The 27,501-nt window shown below is 36.5% G+C and overlaps 1 protein-coding gene across 1 annotated transcript; it reads left to right on the forward strand.

Annotated features, from left to right (window-relative positions):
• Window positions 1–5,552: 5,552 nt before the first annotated feature.
• Window positions 5,553–22,551, forward strand: LOC140152444 (somatostatin receptor type 4-like). Its single transcript, XM_072174763.1, has 2 exons — window positions 5,553–5,995; window positions 20,405–22,551. Exons 1-2 carry the CDS (start codon window positions 5,707–5,709, stop codon window positions 21,157–21,159), a joined length of 1,044 nt encoding a protein of 347 aa, XP_072030864.1. The 5' UTR covers window positions 5,553–5,706; the 3' UTR covers window positions 21,160–22,551.
• The last annotated feature ends 4,950 nt before the right edge of the window (window positions 22,552–27,501 follow it).

Here is a 27,501-nt window from a genome sequence, read left to right on the forward strand (position 1 = left end):
TCGAGTGCCTAAGTTTCGTACCATTACCAATGTATTCATTACTTCATTGGCTTCGTGTGACTTTGTCTCTTCAATCTTTATTCTGGTGTTGCACATTGGTAAGTATCAAACTAAATTATATAATCAGTGATCACTTTGTTTAAGGTGGGTGACCCCAAAGAGCTTTTAAATAGAAATAGAGTCGCAATAGATTATATAATCTTTTGTTCGTTTGATGCCGATTAGAAGTTGCGACAGGCTATTCATAAAAGTGGTACCATTGTTTCGAATAAAGGGGTTCCGCCATTAAATTGGTCACTGATCCGGCATCATATTAACGCTCTACACAACAGGCGAGTATCAATAAGTGACCACACTACAGTCATGTGTAAGGGCAGTCATGTGTAAAGTGGTACCATTGTACTCACGTATCCCAAATGTGTGCTTGTGTGGGTCTGAATTCTGTAAGGAGGCTTTAGCTGTCGATGCAATCATCTTTACCACCCACCTGACGTTAGGCGTTTCATTTAAATAAATTGAAAGCTCTTGCTGATCGATATTATTAGAATGTATGAAGGCTGCCATGTCCAGTCCATATATCTATATTATACTATATATAATGGTAATCGCTATACGTACTATACATAAGTATAAGTATAGGCCTATAAAGGTTGTTTTAAAGAAATTTCCATTTACTTTGATTTTAAGAAGGAGATTGGTATAGAAATAGTGGCGTACCCAAAGAGGGGAGGGGGTTGGGGAGGGGCAGATTCACCTCTGTGAGAAGTCTGGGGAGGGGAGGAGGGAGGAAGAGGGGGGAGGGGATATGGAGAATGAGAGAGGGCTGGAGGAAGGAGAAATAAAAAGATATATAAAAGACAAGTAGTTAAATAGAAATATAAGGAAAATGATGGAAATGAGAGAGGGAGGGTGAGAGGGGACAATGAGAGCGAGGGAGTGATAAAGTGTAGGCCTAGGAAAGAATAAGTACAAAGAAGGGAAATGAAAGGAATGACGAATACATTTAATAATAGTTATTAGGCCTATATAATAACTAAACACATAACAACACTGGGCAGCCATTCGATGATGTCAATGCCTTTATTCGTTACGTACTTAAAACGCCCAGTCAGATGTATTTCACACCTACCAAACACAACTCACCCAATTTCGCAAACTGGACGTTGAATGTACACTCTCATGAATATTGATTGGCAAAAAAAAAAAAAAAAGCGCTCTAATCGGAAACAATAGAACAATAGACCCTGCAGAGCGTTGGGTGACCCACTTAACAGCTTCATAGGAATAGGAGCTAAGTGCAACTTTCAAAATCTGACTTGAAGCCACTCAAGCGCCCATAACTCGACCAAAATAATGATATCGTAGAGCAACAAAAGAGGTATGAAAATGCGCAGGAGAAAACTGCGCTTTATATACATTAAATAAGCTTTTGCTATATATTTCAGTTCCCGATATATCTGACCATCTATAATCATGATAATCGTTTCGATACTTTCTGGGTTGAGTTTATGTTTCGTTTTGACGGTATGAACTAAAACATGGTAGTTTGGTGGTATACCTTCTGTTCAGGGTTGATAATCTACCAAAAGTAATTACCCCTTTAAATAATGGATCATACCCCCTTTAAATAATGGCCATTGTTCCTAAACCGTTGTATGCCAAATTCGGAATATGCAATCGAAGAAGAATTTATTTCTGCGCATTATCACACCTCATTTGTTCCAATGGTCCCAATAGTGATCTCCGTGGGATGCTCGTCGCAGATTTGAGACCTTTTTGTACTTTTTAGCCATTTTTCTACCATTTTCGTCAAGGGTGCTCCTTAAAAGGTGTCTTGCCCTTTGTCCCTTTTTGCTCAACGTCTGACAAAGTGCTGGCTATGCCACTAGTATAAACGTGCTGGCTGTTTGTGGGTTGTCTTGTCATACGATATGCTGGGCAACAATAGTATGCAGAATAATGGGTCTCAGTTTTGGCCAACCTCCCTGCATAAATCTATTTGAGAATTCTTTAAATAAAAGCAAATTGAAAAACGATGTCAGGTATCTGAACTTGATTTTTTTAGTGCTTTTGGACATGTCAATGTTATATTATACTTGTCAATATTTTCTCGGCTGCGGGGCAGGCGACCATCCATGTACATCGTTCTTTGGCAAGTGCTGTTCTGTTTGAATCGTGCCCTAGCAGACGTTAAACTATCCAAATGAGATATTAGGAAACAAGTATCCTCTGCAATACCGCATTTCTTTAGTTATTGTAGTCCGAAACACCGTGAATCCGAAGCACCGCCAGTCTGAAAATCTAACTGAAGTTAGGATTAGGGCTAGGGTTAGGGTTGACGTCTTTCCAATTAGATTTTCGGACTGACGGGACTCACATTGACGGTGTTTCGGACTGACGCGGTATACCCCAAACCGGCTGGGACCGGGACTAGTCTAGAGCTGGTAGAGAACATTATCTTCTAGCTTGCTCCTTCTCCGTTAGACGTCGGGTGTGCCCCATAAATGTCAGTTGGCGATTCCTTGCGCAGTGGATAAGGGGCTCAGTGTTGGTCATGTCATATATGTGACCATCCATCTCAAACCTCTCGTAAAGTCGGCAAATTGAATTTCGAGTTACAGTCCAAAATGTGCATAAAGCTTGTATTCATAATGTACCTAATAATTGTCCTACAAGTTTCTCATTTCAGTCCAGTCATATACCAATCTTTAATCCTATTGTTGAAGAGGATAATAAGCTTATACTTATAGTAAATAGCTTTAGTCTTTGTTTGCTTTGGCTAAATCCTGTTCAAGTGGTGGGTTAACCAACAATTAACAATGAGAGGACATTCCTGAACCTCGTTGACTTGGGGATGATTTGAAGTGACCGCCAATTATGACCATTTGATATTTAATACCAGCAATGTAGAAAAAGAGATATATTGTAGCACCAAAATAATGTACCTTTTTACTGAAGGAGCAAAGTTTAACAAGCCATAACTCCACTTCTGGATATCTTTTGAAGTCAAATGATATATCATTGTAAATCTTATGATATATATTTTCTAAACATGGAAAAAAACAAAATTGTCTAGGGGCCGACTTTACGAGCGTTTCGATGTGGATGGTCACATATGCTGGTGTTTGAGACACAATCTCTTCGTTTAAGGGGTACTACATCCATTGTATTTTTTGCGGTTTTTTTTTTCATTTTGTGAAGAAATAAGAAAAAGATTAACAAAGTGGAATGCAAAATGAAGGAACGAATCTTCTCGTTCTATTGGTGGCATCGGTATCAATGTAGCTTACATGCTTTAAAAGGTAGAAGCAAAAAGGTGGTACATCACTGATGTTTTTAATTCATTTCATTTTGGAAAGCTTACTATCAATGGAAATCGTTAAAATTTTGGATTGGTAACGCATTAGAGAAATAATGTTGATATATAAAATGGGAATAAGTGGTTTCTGATTTGTTTTATGACTTAATGAACTTGGTGATTTTCAGTGCTCCACACCTATCAAAAACGAACTGGTTAAAATGCTTCTATTTTCAATGTCGATTTATATTTTGTATTTTTATTAAACTAGCGACATTATTTCACTGAAACTTAAGCCATAGGTAACAGGTTACCACAACCATACTACAGCAATGTTGGAAAAAATTTCTCGTCACCTATACCACTATATTAGGTAGTTTTTTGTAAGCTTCACTTTTGTGATTTTGGTAAACTAGTTTACCTTTGTTTATCCAATCCATTTCAACTAGGTAATCCAAATTGTACTCACCATTTACATCCCAAGGTATGTCCATTATATCCACCACATGGCTTTTCAATATATATCCAGTAAAAGACAAACTAGACAAAATATCAAAATTGATGCCTCATTATGATATCACAGAGTATCACATGTATTTCAAAATAAATGCCTAAATTTGACCTGAACCAAGTGACCTATAACCTGACCTATGATGACCTATATCCTTTGAAATCTCTTTTCCTAACAACACATGATAGAAGATATATAGTATTAAATTGGCTAGCATCCACTGTGGAAGAGCTGATTTAATGTATTTTAGCGCGGCTGAGTACAGTTTCTATAGATAGTATAACACAAGATTTAATGTATTCTATTCAAGTACTCTACTTGAATAGAATAAATTATGTTTTGTTATGAAACACACATCTGAGTTACTAGGATACAGTAAACAAAAATATATAGGGCCAAAATGATATACTAAAATGGTTTTAAAACACTTTGTATGTAGAGATATTTTACAAGTTCAGGACATGAGGTGATGAACGTATTTATGTACTTCATAAATTTGCAAGAAAAAAAAGAGGGGTACTAATGAAAATCATGATATTACATACCCTTAATATTTAACATAATCCTAAAGCAGGCGGTAGCAATTATTGCTTGTTGCATTTAGTTAATAACCAGTTATTTCAATAAATATGAAATGAAATGAAAATTCATTGCTGTGTATTTGGACAAATTCATTTTACAGAATTGCATTGACACAATGGTCTAAACAATCTTTGACGAATTGTACCGTGTAAGTACAACTATGTAATAAAGGTTAATTTTGAAGCTTTACGTCTATATCAAAATCTCACGAATTAAATTATATTCAAGGTTATGTGGGAAGGTGTTACATATCCAATACTTGTGGTTATGTTGATATGACATACAAAGATGTTAAAGAAAACAATACATAGGAATCGACTCAAGAATATGAAGCCGCGTATTGTTCATGCGCGTATTTTTTGTGGGGGGGAGGGCTTTGGAGGCGCAAGCCCCCGGGGTCAAAGCAGGGGGCGGCCAAAACGAAGGGCGGCAAAAACAGGGGCGGCTAAAACGAAGGGGCGGCTAAACAAATTAGCAAAGAAAAAAGGGCGGAAAAATTGAAAAAGCGCCTAAAATCCTTTTTTTTTTGCTCTTCACTTTTCAAACCACCGAAAAAAATTGGGTCAACCTTTTCGGGCTGTTGGGGAAGGGGCCGCAAAATTGAATTTTCTTCAGCCCCCCCCCCCCCCTCCCCCCGGGGATAGGAGCGGCCACGGTACGCCACTGTTGTTAACGGCTACTTTAAACATAACTGAAAATGCCCCATTGGCTATTTATCTGAGACATCATAAATATTATATATTTTTGAATTATAAGGAAATATATGCTTTGACGTAGCGCAATGTTTTTGCAAAAATATTGGACTCTGTTTAAATAAAAAAGGAAAAGAATAAAGATAAATATTATGCATACATCGATATTGATATTCTGTTGTCTTTAATTAAAAAATAATAGCGCGCAAACTCAAGGCTGACTTTATATAAACATCGGTACTAGAGAAGCGATCCTAATCTGCCATTGGATAACTCGTTTGCAACGTCATAATTATGCAGATGAACTTAATTTTACGCATGCAGACTCGCAGCAATTCAAAAGGAGGAAGCATTTCATCTCGTTTTGTTGATTGAGATACCACGATAGCATTGCGTGCGTGAGAGAGTACTAACTGATGGACAATACTCGCGTATAAGCCAAAATTGCATCGATTGAGATAACTCGTCTAATAAATAGCAATAAACTTGACATTTATCTTCAGTTTGATATTTAATTCAAGGAGCAGAGAGAAATGTATATCAAAAGGAAATTAAGTTGAATATCGGGCATAGTAAGATTTTAAACGCTTGGTAATTTGTTTCATGTATTTAAAACAATAACAATGAATGACTCGGACTTTAATGCTACTATTTCACCAACTACGAAAACAGACATTGATGATGACAATCGCCCCGCTAGTGGCTGGAGTGACAGGGACTCGCCATTTGATAATCAAGTCTTTATCAAATTGATATTTGGTCTAATTGCTGTAACTGGTATCATTGGAAACTTTCTGGTGGTTTTTACGGTGATTCGAGTGCCTAAGTTTCGTACCATTACCAATGTATTCATTACTTCGTTGGCTTCGTGTGACTTTGTCTCCTCAGTCTTTATTCTGGTGTTGCACATTGGTAAGTATCAAACTAAATTGTATCATCAGTGATGATTTTATTGAAGGCGGTGACCCACTTGACAGCCTCATCTTCCATCTTGGTATAAGATGAAAGCTATTTCTTAGAAAATCCCCAGTGACATTTTAGGCTTCAAGTATGCTGGGCAAGTATGTTTCGTTTTGGCGGTATGAACAAAAACATGGTTGTTTGGTGGTATACCTTCTGTTCAGGGCTGATAATAAACATCTACCAAAAGTAATTACCCCCTTTAATTAATGGATCATACCCCCTTTAAAAATAATGGCCATTATTTCTAAACCGTTGCATGCCATGCCATGGGGGGGTGGATTAGAAAAGAGTTCTTGAAGTATAGGGGGCATCCAGCCCCTTTTGGCGACAGCATTAGTTTATGGTACAAATGCGCGCGAAGCTCGCGAAAAATTTGCTATATTGCAGTTAAACTGGTGAAATATCGTGCAAAATGGGAATAAATTCGCGCGAAGTGGTCAAAAATTGGCACTGTTCGGGCTAAAATGGCCAAATATGAGGATAATTTGGTCAGTATTAATTCCCCCATCCCCTCCCCGGATCTACGTTGATGAGTTTTCTTTTGCCTAGCAATATATGTATTGTGAACAGGAAATTGTATTTTTATAATAAGAAATAGTTTGATAAATTCTACTGGCACTTTTCTTATCGATCTCTGCATGAAGAAATTTACGTAAATCGCCAAACATGTGCCCTTATAACACGTTCATGTGGAAAAGGTCGATTTTAATTTGAAAGACAACAATGCAGATTGTGTCAGCAACAAAATCATTTCTTCCTACGCGCATTTATGAGTATTGTCCTCACTTGTACAGATACCTGCACATGTTGATATTAAATTAATGTAATTTTGTGTTTTGTTGTTGTTTTCATTTTTGTGTATTCATGTCTGTTGTCAATTCAAGAACTGTTTGACAAGAATTGAGCATAAAGAGTAAAATGCAAAGAAGTGGGATATTGATTGGAAGAATCACATTGCAATGCAGCTAATGCTGATTGTTTGTGTAGCTGGAAATTGAGTGGAGGTTGTCTTGCCATTGATAAAGTGGATACTGTCGTTGATGACTTTATTGACCCAGAATGTAATGCTCTGCTGTGCACATGGACTTTTTATGTTGAAACCTATGTGCCGGCCCTATGTGGCTAGCATGGACTCAGGACATGAGTTGATGAACATATTTATGTACATAAATTTGCAAGAAAAAGAAGAAGAGGGGCACTGATGAAAATCATGATATTACTTAGTACCTTTAAACAAAGATACTTGTTCAACCTTGTCATTTGGTAGCATAAGTCGTAAACTTTATCTTTATTCGTATCAAGAGGAATTATATTAGCGGAACTACTTTGGATGGAAACTGTCGGATTTCTCCACTGTAGAAGACGTCGTTATTTTTATATATTAGACGAAATGATAATATAGATACGACTTTTAACCAGTGTCCTCCTTGTCCACGTATTGGCTCTGTGAAATCGCGTGTTATAAATCATGGTTTCTTAAATATGTCCAAATCATTAAAATTAATACATCTATCAGTACATCTATAAACGACGGTAAATGGTAAAATTACTATTTAATATAATGGTAAAATTACTATTTAATATTTTCAACGATTAGGCCATTGAGACGACTATCAAATTAAGATGGCCTTATCAACTGACGTGTTATCTAGCATATAGACGCATAAACAATTACATTCGAAATAATGTAAAATGTCACAAACAAGTTGGTTCTCTTCATCAAAAATCGCTTCTTTTAAACAAATTAATCAAAGATTTAATATTTTCAACGATCAGGCCATTGAGACGACTATCAAATTAAGATGGCCTTATCAACTGATGTGTTATCTAGCCTATAGACGCATAAACAAATTAAACAATTACATTCGAAATAATCATAGTAAAATGTCACAAACAAGTTGGTTCTCTTCATCAAAAATCGCTTCCTTTAAGCAAATCAAGGATAGATGAAAAAGAACACTGTATGTTTATTCATTAGCCGCAAAGTTAAGTTTTACTGCACCTTGAATATTAACATGGCGAAGCGAACAAAAGTACTAGTTTTGAAAAAACCTGTACCCCTGGGACTTTTCCGAATAGTATAGCTGGCATATTATAAAGCCTTCATCCAATTTTCTGGTTATTTTAAAATAAAAATTACTTTTGCGATGTAAAGTAGTATCGCGAGATGGGGTCAGAAATCATCATCATTCTTCGGCTGCGGCGTAGGCGACCACAAGTTTCCTCCAGCCATATCGGTCTTAAGCTGTTGCTGATACTTGACCTTGACTCAGCATACTGTCCATATCCCCCAAAAGCCACAAAGTTCGTTGCCGTGCAAATTTCCTCTTGCCATGAGTTGGAACATACAATGCATACTATCCGGTGACATCCCGCTATCTCTAAGGTCCGCTATCTCTAAGGTTCGCTATCTCTAAGGTTCGCTATCACTAACGTGTAAAGTCTATGGAGATCAGAATCCCGCTATACCTAAAAAAAGGTCCGCTACTTCTAAGGTTCGATATCACTAATTTAGAATAAGGTTCGCTAGTTCTAAGGTTCGATATCACTAATTATAAATAAGGTTCGCTATCACTAATTTAAAATAAGGTTCGCTATCACTAATTTTGAATAAGGTCCGCTATCACTAATTTATTGAAGGTTCGCTATCTCTAAGGTTCGTTATCACTAATTCCAATAAAGGTCCGCTATACTTAAGGTTCGCTATCACTAATTTTGTTTCAGGTTCGCTATCCCTAATTAATTAAGGTTCGCTATCTCTAAGGTTCGTTATCACTAATTTCGATTAAGGTTCGCTATACCGAAGGTTCGTTATCACTAATCTTAAATAAGGTCCACTATCTCTAATTTTAAATAAGGTCCGCTATCTCTAATTTCAAATAAGGTCCGCTATCTCTAATTTTAAATAAGGACCGCTATAGCGAACCTTATTTGAAATTAGAGATAGCGAACCTTATTTGAAATTAGAGATAGCGAACCTTATTTAAAATTAGAGATAACGAACCTTATTTGAAATTAGTGATAGTGAACCTTAGAGATAGCGAACCTTAGAGATAGCGAACCTTAGAGATAGCGGACTTTATTTAAAATTAGAGATAGCGAACCTTAGGGATACCGGGATTGTTAAAATTAGAGATAGCGGACCTTATTTTAAATTAGTGATAGCGAACCTTAGAGATAGCGAACCTTCAATAAATTAGTGATAGCGGACCTTATTTAATATTAGAGATAGCGAACCTTATTTAAAATTAGTGATATCGAGCCTTAGAAATACCGAACCTTTTTCAAAATTAGTGATATCGAACCTTAGGTATAGCGAACCTTTTTCGTAATGAGTGATAACGAACCTTAGAGATAGCGAACCTTAGAGATAGCGAACCTTAGAGATAGCGAACCGTAAAGGCAAGCGGAGTATATGCCCTACTCGGTTGACGAGTTCTGACTCTCTCAACAAGGGGTGCTGTCTCTGTCAGATTGTAGATGGTAGCATTTGGCACTCTGTCTACTCTCTTGATCTTCAGTATAATACGGTAGTAGGATGTGCCAAATGAGTTAATTTTATTTTCCATATCTGTAGAGATAACCCATGACGCAGATTGTGTGAAACAGTTTAACCTTGGTGCAAATTGAGATTTTAGATATTTTCTACAGGTGCTGTCCAGAAGGTTGTCCAAGCAAGAGCTTTTCGTGTCTTCAGGTCGCTAGCACTGGACCCGAGGCCAGAAATAATATATGCAAATAAAAATGTACGGGATTTTCAGAGAACCAATATTTTTTTCGGAATTCGCTTTAAAATGGTTGATACCCGGAAACCATTTTCTTTTCAGAAAATATGAAACAGTAAATTAAATGTTAAGTCCGTAATTGAGGTCACATCCTATTGGGTTTGACATGAAATTCCTTATTCCCGAATAATGCCCTGAAATCTCCCATATTTTCATTCATTTGTGACCAACATTACCATGATTACAGGACAAATAAAGATGATGTTGAATCTGAGCGAAATGTCAACGTTTATAATTTAACCTTCACCTCGAGTAATCATTAAGAAAATAATATACGGAAATAGAGTCAATATATATTAGGTCAGTTGAAACAGCATAATAATTTAAAGATATCCCAGTTTGTCTTAAACTATCAAAATAATTTGAAAACACATATTATAGGAAGGCCCGAATATCTCTTTTGGATCCTGCATTCATATATTACAGGAAAATAACGGCGATGCGATCTTCATTGTCTAAATCAATATAATTGAAAAATAACACTTTGATGTTTTACCAAAGTTCATTCTACCAATCATATACTTTGAAATCTTGCTTGATTTTTTGAGTTATGTATGTTTTACAAAAGTGTTGTTGTTTCAGCCCTCTTTACAACATAACTCAAGAACCACAGGACTTACAAAAGTATATCTGTGATATTTGAATTCTTCTACACGCTCGCTATGAAATGATCAATGCAATTTATGCCAAAGCTCAATACCATTCGCAAGATGCTGTAAACTACCAAATCGCAACAGTTTAAAATAGAGTAGTTGCTAACCTTAAACCATGCAGTTCTATACCAATCACATTACGTTTTTGTATATATGTAAACTAAATTGAGCAAATCTTCATGTTGGTCATTGAACGTCTCAAATGTCCATTATTGGCAATTACAATCAATCAACCTTTTCCTATTGAAATAATACGTGCTTACTTACGGTTGTTTGTTTAGTTAAAATAAATTAGTGCTACGTTTGCATGTAACAGGGTTTGAAACGAAAACAATTTCTGCCGGAATATTGTTCCATTCAACTTGGCTTAAAACGCCGGGCTTAAAACAACAATTATCGTTCAAAGCAATTATTATATAACGGCTTGTAAAAGCAAAACGAACCATTATCAAAACCTCTGTTCATTGTTAAATTGTTTATAAAGATAATTGTAACACAACTACGAAAAGATATGTTCCAAGCATTTTGAGAGCGAGAACTAATAAATAATGTGTGTGTAATTGATGCGCAATTATGTTTTCGTTAATGTTTAATTTGTCTGTATATTTGGTATTGTCTTGGTTTGGCCAGATGTGTTCTTTTATTAAGTTCGTTCCATCAAGCACAAACACAACTGCTACCATAACGCCGTAACCCGTACAGCCAGCGACGCGCATAGAGGAAGGCTACTTCACAAGCAGTCGATGCTGAATATTGCATAAAGAGCATGGTATTTCATGGCATTTGATAGGTTAGGGTTAATACTGGTAGCTATTGGTCTCTCAAGAGCACATGCATGCGTCTTTATTGCTGCCATCTAAGAGCATCGTTTGATAATATCATCCCCCACCGTGGACGACTTATGGTCAGATGATAAGAACTGGGTATTCATCTACAGATCAGCCACCGACCCGAGACATGCCTTGCCATTGCGTAGCATAGATCGTAATCTTTGTCGTTCATTATTTCATCCTTCGGTTTAAATTCCTTAGAGACCTGAGCGGAAATAAATCACCTTCTAATAACTTAGGGCCGAAATACGCCACTGTTTGATGATTTCCCCCACGTCGTTTTTGACATTTAACCGGACTGAATGATAATGAAGATGTGACTTGTAACCAGTGTCCTCCTTTTCCATGCATTGACTTTGTAAATTGCATGTTACGATTTCTGAAATACAGATATAGAATCATTAAGAATATATCTGTAAACGACGTAATTTTGACATTGGGCATTTTGAATTACTATTTAATATCAGAGGATGATTTAAGGAAGCCCCATCATGCACTGTAAAAGTGTTATCAATAGAGTTTCAACTGCCACTTTACTTTTCAAATCCCATTGAATTCTGTGCAAAAGATGTTGTTTTAGAATTGTGTGTGTGTCATTATTACTTGGTCGATTTCATCTTTAAAATTGCATTCCTACTGAGTGTTATTTTTTTTTTTTATCAAAGGTGGACTTAGGGTAAATGGCCCTGTCAGCAAAGTATTGTTGTACGTAATAGAAAATGTTTTTAGACTTTGGTTCCTTTTAAAGTGCAAAGCATGCAGGTACGTATCCATCAAATGCCTACACAAATTGTCATGTGAGAATGACATTGAAATGGGTTTAAAAAAACCATCTGGAAAATATAATATTATATTCTCTGTGTGAATTTGAAAACAAATTTATCATTATTTTATAGAACTCTATAATCTTTAATCTCAATGCACTTAAAAAGGAACCAAACTCTAAAAGCATTTTCTATTACGTACAACAATACTTTGCTGACAGCGCCACTTACATTAAGTCCACCTTTGATAAAAATTAAAACTCAATAGGAGATTGATATTGAAATGCGTTTTTTCATATTTTTACATAATATAAGCTTAGAAACCAACTGGGAAATATTTAATATTCTCCTTGACCATGATATTTTTTATGTGTACTATCATTATATTACAGAACTCTATAATATTTTAGCTCGATAAATTTTAAAAGCGAATAACTGATTGTTCAATATCGTGTTATATCGTAACAACAACAGGTACCGAATCCTGAAATAAGTTGCAGCCAAAATTATAAAATAATAAAAAAGATACATGAAATATTTTCTAATCTAAAATTTTAAAATCAAAACCACTTTTAAGTGGTTTTGATTTTCAAATCAAAATTTTAAAAGACATTTTATAAAAAACATTACACACAAAATTATGACATCTTATCCGCTTGCTCTCATGCCATTCTGCCATGGGTAAGGTTGCTGGTCAGAATAATGGTTCACTTTTGTATTCAAGTTCAATGACTGGACACACTCTAAAATGGGATGGTCCATATATCCCAATAAAAGTAGGAGGGGTTTGGGTGTTCATACTAGAGAGCTTGCGACCCTTGCGATTTCCAAACGTACGTACGCCAATGCCGTACATCTATTCAGAATCCCGTCACCTGTGATTGATTTTGAATAGATTCACGGGCGTATGATACGTATGTTTTGAAATCGCAAACTCTCTATTAAATAGATAATGAGGCCAGAGACTGTTCTACTTGTTTGTAATCTTCAGTTTATTTCCCGAGGCCAAAAAATATATACCTCCGCCGTATATTTTATTTACACTTCGGACCCTACACACAAACTATTGTGTACATTCTACATCTTCTGGGGCCAAAATACTAGACCCAAATGTTATTTTCCTGATGTTAGGTCCTCCGGTTGGGCCCCATTTGCACCCATGCATAGGTTCAAATGTCTAAATTAACAGATGATAATACAACTGGGCAGCACAATGTCAATATCTTGTTTAGTGTTGTTTTGAACACAGCCGGGAAAACACAGACCCTAGCAACTAGGATATGTGGCTACAATGTTCTAAGCGAAATGATTGTGTCCGTCAGCAACTGCTGAATAGCTGACAGCTAAAATCCGATACTGTTCCTTATGCCCGAATAATGGCCCCAAAACGCCCTTATCATCATTCATTTGTGATCAATATAACTCGGTCAGATAACACTGGATATAGAATCTGAGCGAAATGGCAAATGTTTGTAATTTAACCATTCAAAAAAGCAGTCAATTAGGTCAGTTGAAATAGCGTAATAATTTAAAGATACCACAATGCACCTCTAAATAATTTTGTCTTAAATAAATAAAATAACGACGATTCTTTTTAAGCCATGACGTTATCACATTACTTTTTTGAATGTATACGCTCGTACAAAATTGAATAAATCTTCATACAAGTCATTGGACGTCGCCAATGTCCATTGGCAATTTCAATCAATCAACTTTCCCTATTGGAAGAAAACGTGCTTACTTACGGTTTTTTGTTTATTTAAAATAAATTGGTGCTACGTTTGCATGTAACAGGGTTTTAAACGAAAAAATATCCGCCGGAATATTGTCCAATTGAACTTGACCTAAACCGCGGGCTTAAAACAACAAAGCAATTATTACATAACGGCCTGTAAAAGCAAAACGAACCATTATCAAAACCTCTTTTTATTGCTGAATAATGTTTCAATGCTAAATTGTTTATAAAGATAATTGTAACAATATACGAAAAGATTTATGCAAACATTTTGAGTACGAGAACTAATAAAAAATGTGTGTGTATTTGATACGCAATTATGTTTTGGTTGATGTTTAATTTGTATGTACGTATATTTGGTATTGTGTTGGTCTGGCCAGTTATTTTCTTTTATTAAGTTAAGTAAGTTCGTTCCAACGCACTACAGGGTTAATTGTTCTATTGTGTCTATTGAAAATGTTGCCAATCAATGTGCGTACCTTATACAGGAAGTGTAATCTCATCAAATATGGGCTCAATAATCATGATAATGCAGGCGTCAACATTGTTGGCATCCAAGAGCATGAAACCATCATCCCCTGGGTACTCAGCCACAGACTCGACAAATGATTTCCATCAGCCTGAGAATAGCAATGGCTACATTCTATTAGGCATGTCCACTAAAAATTGAAGTACTTTTAAATTGATTCAGACCTAACTTATTGGCTGGGAATTGATGAAAGCCTGAACATTTTGGCGTTTAAATAATCTTAATCGGACGTTTCATTCCAGAGATATGGCCTTTTGAGTGTCACGGTTTTATATAGGGCTGCTAGAACATGTTAAAAAGTTAAAGTCCAAAAAGGAATACTAACAGAAAGTGCAACTTTAAGGTACTTTTTCTTAATGTATTTAGTAACTAGCTTATCTGGAATATTATATTTGCTTATAACAACATGAAAATAAGATCATCCTGAAAATTTAATCGATTTTGTTGACATACAACAAAAAATATAAGACCTCAAAACCCATGGTTTGTTTGGTGAAACCTCAAGCATGATCATAGATGGCCGCCATGGAAAATATCTCCATAGAGGAGATGAACAATAAGTGCATTATTTCAAATGAAAAGCGGTAGTCTTAAACATTGTTCAATCTTTTAAGGTCAGCACATTTTATCTTCAAAAATTATTATATTTCATCATGGCATAAGTTTGGTAACATTAATCACTACCAATTTTGAGAAATTTGCTCCAACTCAAAGGTTATCTTTACTACATTGAGCAATACACTGTGTGTGCATGGAAGCCATGATGGATAGCATATGAAATGGACATGGTAGTGAGAAGTGCACGGGGAAGTGCATGATTTGAGATGGGCCGCGGTAGGCTTAAACATTCTTAAATTTCTTAACATCCTACACATTTTGTCTTCAAAAATAGTTAAATTTTATGAGTATGTAAGTTTGCTTGTCTGATTCACTCCAAATTCGGAGATAATTGCGTTTGAACACATGATGCACGGAATGGTGTCACTTCAACCTGTTGTAGTTCTCATCTCATTAAATTTTTCAATAAAAAAAGTTGATCTCTTCATGAAGGAAGGTCCTCTCTATTTACTGACCAAACAGGAAAAAGTTTGGTTAATGTTTTCTGGTGGAATCAGGAATTTCTTGAAACACCCTGATATAGGCCTACATTTGGATCAAAACAAGTCATGTACGCCATTTTACAGGCCTGGGATTTCTTGTATCGATCAGTTTCTCCATAGACAATACGTGTGTGAGTCCACGCACACAGTGAATGAAAAATCGTTCTAGTGGAAACTGTATTGACCAACGCTCTGCAGGGTCTATTGTTCTATTGTTTCCGATTAGAGCGCTGACATATTGGAAAATGTTGCCAATCAATATTCATGAGAGTGTACATTCAACGTCCAGTTTGCGAAATTGGGTGAGTTGTGTTTGGTAGGTGTGAAATACACCTGACTGGGCGTTTTAATTACGTAACTAATAAAGGCATTGACATCGTCGAATGGCTGCCCAGTGCTGTTATGTGTTTAGTTATTATATAGGCCTAATAATTATTATTAAATGTATTCATCATTCCTTTCTTTTCCCTTCTCTATATTTATTCTTTCCTAGGCCTACACTTTATCACTCCCTCGCTCTCATTGTCCCCTCTCACCCTCCCTCTCTCATTCCCATAATTTTCCTTATATTTCTATTTAGCTAGGCCTATTTGTCTTTATTATATCTTTTTATTTATCCCTTCCTCCAGCCCTCTCTCATTCTCCATATCCCCTCCTCCCCTCTTCCTCCCTCCTCCCCTCCCAAGACTTCTCACAGAGGTGAATCTGCCCCTCCCCAACCCCCTCCCCTCTTTGGGTTCGCCACTATTTCTATACCTATCTCCTTCTTAAAATAAAATTAAATGGAAATTTCTTAAAAACAACCTTTATAGGCCTATACTTAACTTACATGTATACGTATAGCGATTACCATTAAAGACTAATATAGATATATGGACTGGACATGGCAGCCTTCATACATTCTAGTGTGTAATCAATCACCAAGAGCATTCAATTGATTTAAATGAAACGCCTATCGTCAGGTGGGTGGTAAAGATGATTGCATCGACAGCTAAAGCCTCCTCATAGTCTTCAGACCCACACAAGCACACATTTCGGATACATGAGTACAATGGTACCACTTTACACATGACTGCCCTTACACATGACTGTAGTGTGGTCACTTATTGATACTCGCTTGTTGTGTAGAGCGTTAATATGATGCCGGATCAGTGACTAATTTAATGGCGGAACCCTTTCTTCGAAACAATGGTACCACTTTTATGAATAGCCTGTCGCAACTTCTAATCGGCATCAAAAGAACAAAAGATTATATAATCTATTGCGACTCTATTTCTATTAAAAGCTCTTTGGTATTGACAGTGGGCATCCCTAAATGCAATCCCCGGTTAACTGTTACAATGGATGCACCAACGGAGTCCAGCAGAACAGGATTTTTATGGCTTCGTCACAGATCATCTGGAAAAGGCAAAGAAATATAACAAACATGCAGATATTGCTGACCCAATGGTAATTGGACCCCATTATTGCTAAACAAACGAGAATTGGACGAGTTTGGTGATCTTGGCCAAATCTAAGTTTCGACCAGCACAAACATGAATTCCGCAGCCTAGAAATTGCCTTTGGACCTGGATGCATCCTTGAGACTCACACACCAGTTAGATCATATCCTTATCAGCAGTAAAGTGGGTGAACTCCCCTAGGAATTATAGTGGAGCCGGGCGATTATGATCATCGCATAGTCGATGTAATGCTTTCCATCAGTCTCCGAACCACCAAAGGGCAGTGGCGGATTTAAGATGTTAGCAAGTCAGCAGTTACCGACAGGGCCCCTTGCTATCTTCGCCTACGAACCATCTTGCATTTTTTTGGCTTCAAGCAAGACTCGCGCAAGAGCATAGTCGTTTCACTGACAACTTTCTAGCTCTAAAAACAATCAAACATAACCTATGTACTAAAAATACCAAGCATGAAACCACACTAAACAAGATATTGGCATCCGGAATGGACATTTGTTATTTAGTTGTATATTATTATTATCTGTAGTCTGTTACAAATACTACTCACGATCGAGATGGGGATGAACGGTGAAGCCGCGACATCAAGCCGCGAAGCGGCTAGTCGCGATCGATGGGCGGATAAGCTGCGAGCTGAGCGCCAAACCCATAATAGTAACCTTTGATCTGGATCATCACTCGATATAAACAACTCTTTAGAAACGTACGACGTATTACCGAGTTATTCCGCCGTCATTCTTGAAAAGAACTTTCCATATTGAGTAAGCTTAAGTACCTTTACTGCTAAAGCAAGGAAAGACTGTAAAATTGACTTTACACAAGAAATAGACTTACGAACTTTTTATGCTAATTTGACTTCTGAACTTTTTGTGTTAAGCCAGCATAAATTTTTGTCAGTCTAAAATTACTTTAATTTCATTTCAAGTTTCAAAATAAAGAAAATGAATATTGAGAAATCCAGAACCAATGCCTTATTAAAAGTTGTTTAATTAATTATTGTAAGTTCCCAATTAAAATATTTGTGGTATGATCGGAAAACATTTAGCACAAAGCTAGTTTTCTAATTGACCCTAATTACCTGCCAGATGTAAACCAGTTTATTATTGAATTGAACTTCATATGAATCGACACTGACACTTTCAAGCACATATTCACTATTTATGTTGTTTGCAGGTGTAAACAATTTTATTGAGAACGTACCAATTATCTTATTTACATGTCATTCTCACATGTCATTCATTCATACATTACTTCATACATATCATGCTCCATTCATATTCATACATGATGTAATTCGTCCATACAGATCATTGTCATCTTCATGATAAGTAAATTAATTTGTATGATATAAACACCTTCGTTGATCATAATTTATTAGAAGCAGTATTTATTTCTGCGCATTATGACACCTCATTTGTTGCAATGGTCCCATTCCCAATATTGATGTCTCAGCGTACAATAATAAGAGACGCACCATTAGATTCTCAGGGTGGGGGTTAGACTACCCCGTAGTCCACTTGCCCATTGTGCATACTCTGGATATTGTATTTAAGCTTAAAACTCTGATTTAATTAATGTGTGCACAATTGATAGATTTTCACATCTGATCAGTCACTCTACTCCCTCTGTTTGTTAGCTTCTCAATAAACTGGTAGATTCCAAAATCAGAATTGTTCAGTATTAAAGTGAGCCGTTATAATTATGCAAGATAATGTTGCATTCAATTACTTTTATTTTCACTAATCGTCTGATATTTTTAACTCTTTATGACCATTTTACTATTGAATACTTTAATTTTAATAAACATCAGTATAATTTTGAGTTCAACGAAATGGGTTCATCAGGACTAACAATAACATATTTTTAATAAAATTCGACTAATTATCGGGGTTCGCTATCAATAAACTGGTAGATTCCAAAATCAGAATTGTTCAGTATTAAAGTGAGCCGTTATAATTATGCAAGATAATGTTGCATTCAATTACTTTTATTTTCACTAATCGTCTGATATTTTTAACTATTTATGACCATTTTACTATTGAATACTTTAATTTTAATAAACATCAGTATAATTTTGAGTTCAACGAAATGGGTTCATCAGGACTAACAATAACATATTTTTAATAAAATTCGACTATGGCATAGTCTAGGTGGGGGTAGGAAGTTTAAAAAAACCAACTTCGCCCACTACATGAGCAAAAAAAAGCTTTCCCCACCAACACTAAAAAAAAACCCTTTCCCCACCTAACCATGCTAACTGTGTATAAATGCATGAAATTTAAAAAAAAATTGCCGCCTTCGGCGGAAAAAAAAAAAACTTCGCCGCCTTTGGCGGGGAAAAAAAATTCTTTCCCCGACCCCAACTTCCTACCCCCCCCCTGAGTATCTAATGGTGCGTCCCTAAATGAAAGTAACCCACGATCTGAAAATTGTGGCAAAATCATATTCCTTGCATTTAGTTTCCATGGAAGGATATGTTGTTGGCTCTTGTTGGATTATTCTTCTTGTTTCGTGAGGTCAGAAAATGTGATAACAACACAAATATCATTATTCTCATCAAGCGAAGTGGAAGACCAAGGGTTACATCTGTTGGTTTGGCATTTTGACTTATTATGATTATGTGTAACGAGTCTGTATACGTGGTATGGTGGGCGAGATGGCCGAGCGGATAATACGATCTGCGTGGGTTCGAGCCTTGGGCTTGCCTTTGGTGAGAATTCATTAACCTATCCCAAATTGTTCCTAGAAGGTCGGGAATCCAGCAATTATGTTCAGTTACTGTGAGGTTAGTGTATCAGAGATATTTTCGAAGCAGTAGGCCTACTAGAATATAATTGTAGAATTCCTTCGGCCCCCATACACTACGTAGCACATGCAGATATTCACTCTGTCGGACATCCGGGAACATTGTCCCCTTCGTCGGCCTTCGTCCCCTTTGCACAAGCGCGCGCATAGCAACCAGCTCGAGAAAGGGGAACTGCACATGCGAACACTGGTTTTACAAGGCTATTTCCCCTTTGTGACGTCAGCCCGACCAAGAGAATACGTAGTGTATGAACGGTGTCTCGTGGTTCGGAAAGTCACGTAGAGCTGGTGGTCCCGTGTACAGGAAGAGTCCAATCCTGTGCACGTCAAGTGTCAGAGCTATTCGAAAAGAGAAGGGGGACCATCCCCGGTTCAGATATCTGTATAATCACTTCCTCTAAGTTCCAGAGGACTTCCCGTTTAGCTCAAATGAGCTGCTATAGGAAGTATAAGAAAGGAAAGGAAAGGAAAGGAAAGGAAAGGTATAAGATGTTTTGCCAAATCTTTATGCTGTTGCCAATGTTTAAAAAGGAAAAGTTTTAAAAGGAAAAGCTTTTGCTTGTGTTAATTTACCCCATTGGACATGTTGGATGTTATATCACATTGCTTTTCATTTTAATTTCTTTACTGGTTACCAAGGTAATACACATGTAATATTTTAAATTTTAAACCCAACCTCAATCTGTGTTGTTAATTTCAGGTATTGAGATCCCGATTCCATCTGGTATTGGTGGTAAAGTGATGTGCGCACTTCTGCTCTCCAAATGGCCACTCTGGTCCAGTTTCATCGTGTCCAGCCTAAACCTTACCTGTGTCACGTTCGAAAGATACTTCAGCATCTGTCGCCCGTTGCAGTACAACTCATTTTTCACTCATCAGAAAGCTATTCTAATGTCAATTGGAGCGTGGATTTTAGGGTATCTAATCAAATCATACCAAACATGGGTGGTTAAATATGACGGTACATCGTGTCCTGTATACTGGTCTTCAGTGGCATACAAGACAAGCATGGGAATCCTCAACACCTTTAGTTTATATGTGATACCACTTACCACCATGGCAATAACGTATGGTCTCATTATGAAGTCTCTCAAACAATCTGCAAAAAGTGTGAGTGCAAGTTCAGGGAAAGCATCGCAAGCCTCGTTGGAACTGTTGAAAGCAAGGAAGAAAGTCATCAAAATGTTGGTTATTGTAGTGTTTGTATTTGCTCTCTGCTGGGCTCCAAACCAAACCATTTTCATGTCGTATACATTTGGTGTGAATGTTGACTTCAGCAGTTGGTATTACCACACCAGCGTCATAATCGCATTCTGTAATAGCTGCTTGAACCCTTTGATATATGCCTTTAAGATGAAAAGTTACAGAAAGTCGTTGAAGATTGCAATCTGTGGGGCCAATTTCGTCGGGCCTTCCGATGATGACACTATCGCAACAGTTGATGTACACGATTAAGATCAATGTTATCGACGAGCGATTTACGGTTTGACCAATGACAACATTTTTCTTTCTAAAGCAAAAAGGTACAATCGATCTCATTGGTCAAATTTCAATATCAATTCAGCTGAAAAGATGCAGAGTAGTGACATTTCCAAGAACCGGAGTGCCACATTAGCCTCGTACAGCCAATGTTTACGAGAATTAATTGAAATCTAATTGTTGACAACATCAACATAAAATACATTAAAATGCAAGCGACAAAATGACTTCATTGAAACGAAACGTAATGGGCTGGGGGTTTAAGTATACGATATCCTATCAAATGAAGCAATACAATGTTTTAAAGGTGATAAATAATAATAATATTTTATATTTTGTACGACACATAAGGCATAAACTTAATTTCACAATGGTCAATTCCAGTTGAATCCACACACCCACTATGGTAAACATGGCATTAATCTTTCACACAGGGAGTGTGAATTTCAAATGGAATTACCTGAGTGGGTAACCCCATTTGAAATATATACCCCCTGGGTGGGAGATTGGGGTTATGTCTTCCAGAGGGGGAGTATGGATATCACCCTGAATAGCCCATATTGTTGTGATCATCGCATAGTGACGAATAGCAGGCAACTATAAACCGCTCGCGTCCTTTGTATTATTCCGACTACAGAGGGCGATCTCACCTACTTTGTTAGAGTGTAACGCCGTTATCGCTACACGCGCTCGGCGAATCGCGGGTTAAACAGGGACAGTTTACAGAAATCTGTTATTAGGAATTGTGACGAAATCACAACGAGATTATACAAAAGATAACATCAAAATCATTAGAAACAATGAACAGAAGACTTGTTGAGGTTAATTTAAACTGGCCACACAACTAAGAAAAAATTTGACTTACTCCAATTTTCGTCCGTCATCCGACGAGACTTTTTCAAGAGTGGTTGATTGCAGCGGGAACAGAAGACTATTATGAGGAAAAGGGTAGAATTCCAGGAGATAGCCGATAACTTAAACGACACGGGACGCGGATGCTCTAAAAAGAGAACCTTATTTAAACCTTTTGCTTCAATTGATTGAGTGTTGTGCTGGTTTCAAGTTCATTGAAACGTTGTGAATGTGTGTACAGAGGTCACTGTAATCTTTCAGGAATTTACAATACCTTATAGACTTGCGGTGATTTTACAAAACAATGATGCACGTAAATGTAAAGCTTTAGTTTCTTCACAAACCTTCCCTTTTTATTTCACTTATTATACGTCTTTTAATAATTATGTCACAAAGATACGCACAAAATATAAAGAAAGCATAAATACATGCATACTATGCAAAGACGGTTCAAGTTGAAAAGTCGTTTGGGACTTTGGACACTGAATAATCATATATTATTCTTTCTCTCAAGAACTGAATGAGTAAGACAATACGAGTGGTTTCATTTCTTTACTCGATTCTGTCAATATCAAAATAACTCTAGTGTTTCGTTTAAGAGGACCCAATCTGCAATAGCAATGGCAGTAATAAAATTTGCACATTTGCCGATAGTGTCATTGCAATCGGGTCATTAATAATTAATAAGAACAAAAAACATTGTAAACATTCATCAATCATGACATGTCTGCAAAATAGTAAACTTGGGACAAATAGCACTAGCGTTACATCATGGGCGTTATTCCCAAAACAATGAAAATTGTACGCAAGGAAGAATAATAAACGGGCTCACCATTTCCGTAATCGAATTTCGTATATTCTTAATATTTTGAGAATTGTGGTACAACCTCACAGAGGGACATTTTGTTTTTGGATACCCTATAGACGAATCCAACAAGACAAGTGATGGTCAGAAATTAGTCGGCCATGACTCGGTCCCCAGCGTACCAAACTGGTGTTGTGACTGTCCAATTGGGTGGATTAAAGCCGCTAAAAATCGATGCTATGTTGTATTGTGTCGTAAACTTTCATCATTCTATTGTCTACGTTTAAAATCCCGGCCAAGGACGCATCATTTCATACGGGGACCCAGCTATGGCTGCCATTGAGGTGTAGGAATGCGTGAAATTGGATTTGTCTATAGACATTGATAGTTTCTGCAATCTGTATTGTTTATCGTACACATACCGTAAATAATTGTAAATTAGCACGTGTGCCTATTAAAGAACGAGCTGCTCGGACAAGAACGAATGTTTACGATAGTTTGTTAAACTTTTTCATTTTTTACAAATATCTTTAATACAGATATTTGTAAATAGTATTGTCCGAGCGCATCGTCTATAGGTACGTATGCTTATTAACGTTTTTTTACGGTATGACATATGTCAGGTATTGCAGTCTGCAGTTGGGACCTTCATGCACTAAACCCTCGAATATGGTCATGATCGCTATGGTAACTATGTCTTCTATCCTTTCAAATGGCTACTATAGTTTATACAACAAGAAGTTCTTAACGCGGTTGTGTACTCTAGACGTCTTGAAATTGAACTTTTTTTTGATATGTATGTACTTGGTTATGTTTGTTTTGTGCAAATAGGCATTTGTGAATTTTTAAAAGTTCATTTTGATGCATTAAAGGTCAATATCTCCAAAAATAGAGGCCAATATCATTTTTGTTCTGATGTACCAAAAAAAAATTCACCTTTATGTGATTTTCTTCATAATTGTTGTTTTTACACCAAATCTGTATTTATATTAAGATTCATTGATGTCTTGCATTAGTAAAAATGTATACTTCTATATAAGTTATGGCACTTTTACTACATGCATGTCTGAGAGTACACAGCTGCCTTAAAGGCCCAAACCTTCATGTTTGTGAGAACACTGCCCCTATTAAAGGGGAGTGTAACAAAACGAACACGCCCCAAGTAGTCCGGTATATACGGGAATTTAATGATGACCTCCACAGGACTCTACCAAACCAACCTTTTAAGCTTTCTTTTATATTCCTATAACACATTCAAGATGTTAACTAAAAATAATTCCCGGCACTCAGCTCCAGTGCTTGTACTCTCCTTTTCAGCTCTGCTGTCAGTGTCCACGATTCGCAAGCATACAGGAAGATGGATATGGCGAGGGTGCGCATTAGTTTGATTTTTGATTCCAGAGAGATGTTCTTGTCTGGAGAGCACTTCAGGTTTTGACCCTTCATCTGATATCATTGCACCAAGATATTTGGTCTTACAAATACACCAAATTATTAAATGAAGCCAAATACCATACCATACTTTAGTACATTGGGTGATGACTGATCAAGTATGGGTATTAAGTCGGTAAGGTTTTACACTTGTACGATTAAGACAAGAGTGGTGAAGGGCTTCACAGATACGTTACTACAGATACGTTACCCCCAATACGTACAAGTAATATTGCTCAAAAATGAAGTGTTGTTGAAAAATCACCCATGCATTGTTTCGTGTTCTGAAAGTTTACAATTCTGAATGAGATTCATGAATTCTTCGTGGTTTGCATTGTGTCATTCCTGAGACCAAACTTGAACACTTTATCGGAGAATGGGCCTATACCAATCAACACACTACCATGATCATGACTACACAGCATATTCCTTCTAGATTTCGTACAAAAGCGCCACAAACATGAGTTTTGAATCACCCTGTACTCCTTTTCAATTTTGAAGTAGCCAAACCTCATCCGTGGACAGAGTGAAAAACGGATACATTTCTTAAAAAGAGCATATCTTCAAAAGTTGTGAGCCGATTGAACTATTTGTTTCGGTTTATTAAATCTAACGATTCAATTTTTTTTTAACAGGAGGAAAAGGGGCACATTGAGGGTTCTGTTTTTGGGACACCCTGTAGAATTTAGGCTTTGCAGCACAACACCGCTACTATCGGCAAACTCAGTGTGCCATCGATGTGTGTATTTGACGGCGCTGTACACTGTATACGTGCTTTATTATTTTCTCAATAGGGCGGTGTAAAAGAGTAAGAAATGGCTATAAATAGACAAAAATCCAAACCAAAATATATTTTCACCCACACACACAATTATTATTATTATTATTGGAAATTTAAACTTATGATCTCAACACAAAATTAAGACGTACCTCAAATTTTCGGTCACAACTTTGACCTTCATCTGGAGACTGGCAACCCAAGTTTGGGATCAGTGACCTTTTGGACACTTGACCCCAAAACCCGGTCGTACACTCTTGGTAACTTGTATCGGCCCCCGTCGCGGTTGAGAGATGGTTGGTTGGCTCTGATGTAAATTGACTCCTTCACACCCCTTTCAAAGTATCCGGCGTCCCGGTCAAGGATTTTGACCTCATCCAAATCAACTTTTGGCCGGGAGATTCAATGTGGATGTGCTGGGAGACTTCCGACGAGGTAGTACTCGGACGACGGTGTTCTGAGAATGTGGTTTTCAATGATCTTTCAGTCTCACCAATGTATGATTCTGAACACTGGCCCTTCAGGGTTTTCCCCTGACAGGGGATGTAATAAATTGGTCCGGTAATGTCTTTCTTCTCAGTTTTGTCTTTAGGCGAGACAAGTAGCTGCCTCAGAACGGAAGAGTGTGATAAAATACACAGAAAAAAGGGAATAATATCGCCTCGGAGTGTATCAGTAAATGGGTAAAGAACTGCTCAGACAGACTGTTAAACGTAATCGTTTCATCTACCGAATCGGCATGTCGGGAGGCTGGCGAACTGAGAGCTAAAGTAGTCAACCTTGTCAGTCGCCCGAACTGTAAAAAGATCAGCCCAGCAAACACAAAAACGTTTTAAAAACGTTTTAAATAAGTTATATTTTGGCTTTTGGTTTAGGTAAAACGTTTTAATAACATTAAAATGTCGGGTTATATAAAGGTCATGATAACGTTTTAAAACGTTTTGTATGAAAACACACTGTAACAATATTTTTAAATGTTATCAAAAAATGTTATTGTAAACTATTTTTGCAAACATTTTGGCCAAATATTGTGTCAATACTTAAATAACATTATGTCATTTTTCTTTTCTTTTCTTTTCTTTTCTTTTCTTTTCTTTTCTTTTCTTTTCTTTTCTTTTCTTTTCTTTTCTTTTCTTTTCTTTTCTTTTCTTTTCTTTTCTTTTCTTTTCTTTTCTTTTCTTTTCTTTTCTTTTGAAAGATGTGCTATCCACTGTCATAATTGCATGACATTTATCTATTTTAGGTGCTCTCGGTTATATGACAACCAGTTGCTTTAGAGGACAATCATGTTTGACTGGCAATTATGGCTTCATGGACCAGCTCGCTGCTATGCAGTTTCTCCATGAGAATATTGCAGCATTCGGGGGAGATCCAAACAAGGTGATGCTCAAGGATGTTTTATAAATGGATAGACAGTTGATACTGACTTTTTTGTTTGGTCTTTGCTGATTTATAAAATGGAAGTTGGATATATTATGAGTGCAAAACCATGTAAACAGTGGCTATTTACCCAGCAAACACAAAAACGTTTTAAAAACGTTTTAAATTAGTTATATTTTGGCTTTTGGTTTAGGTAATAACGTTTTAATAACATTAAAATGTCGGGTTATATAAAGGTCATGATAACGTTTTAAAACGTTTTGTATGAAAACACACTACAACAATATTTTTAAATGTTTTCAAAAAATGTTATTGTAAACTATTTTTGCAAACGTTTTTGCCAAATATTGTGTCAATAATTAAATAACATGTTAAAATATTTGAAACCAGCAAACACAGCAATGTTCTTAAAATGTTTTTTCATAACCTTTTAATAACATTTAAATGTCGGGTTATATAAAGGTCATGAAAACGTTTTTAAAACGTTATTGAAAATATTTTGGCCAAACATTATTCACAAAATATTTTTTGACCCCAAAATAACATTCTGTTTAGAATGTTTTGTGTCAAGTTTTCAAGAATGTTTTTGGAATGTTATTAAAACGTTTGTATACCCTTTATATAACCCGACATTTAAACGTTTTATGCAAAACATTTTTGTTTGCTGAGCAATAGATTATCAAAAAATGTTATTTAATGTTATAAAAACGTTTTATACCATTAATGTACCCTTTATATAACCCGACATTTAAACGTTTTCTGACAACCTTTTATAACCTTTTGCGAATGATGTCGAAAACGTTTTGTGTTTGCTGGGAGTCAATCCAAATTTTACCAGCCGATAAGGGAAGATTAGTGGTCATCTTGAATAGTGAGGAATACAATCGCAAGTGTGAGAAACTTCTTAGTGACACTAATACCTACAAGAACTTAGGTAAAAAGGATCCAACCAGTAAGTACAAGAAACAATTAACATCTGTGCTTCTTGAAATCGAGAAAGAGGGTGGTATCAACAGAGTTGAGTATAGACAGTTGTACCCCACCACCGAAACTCCACCCAAATTTTACGGGT

The sequence above is a fragment of the Amphiura filiformis genome, chromosome 5 (genome assembly GCF_039555335.1).
Source record: "Amphiura filiformis chromosome 5, Afil_fr2py, whole genome shotgun sequence".
NCBI classification, from domain to species: domain Eukaryota; kingdom Metazoa; phylum Echinodermata; class Ophiuroidea; order Amphilepidida; family Amphiuridae; genus Amphiura; species Amphiura filiformis.

Excerpts from the sequence above, each read along its gene's own strand:
- LOC140152444 (XM_072174763.1), top strand. The coding sequence starts at position 5,707 with ATGAATGACTCGGACTTTAATGCTACTATTTCACCAACTACGAAAACA. Across the intron at positions 5,996-20,404 it reads TATTCTGGTGTTGCACATTG|GTATTGAGATCCCGATTCCA; the intron begins GTAAGTATCAAA and ends TGTTAATTTCAG.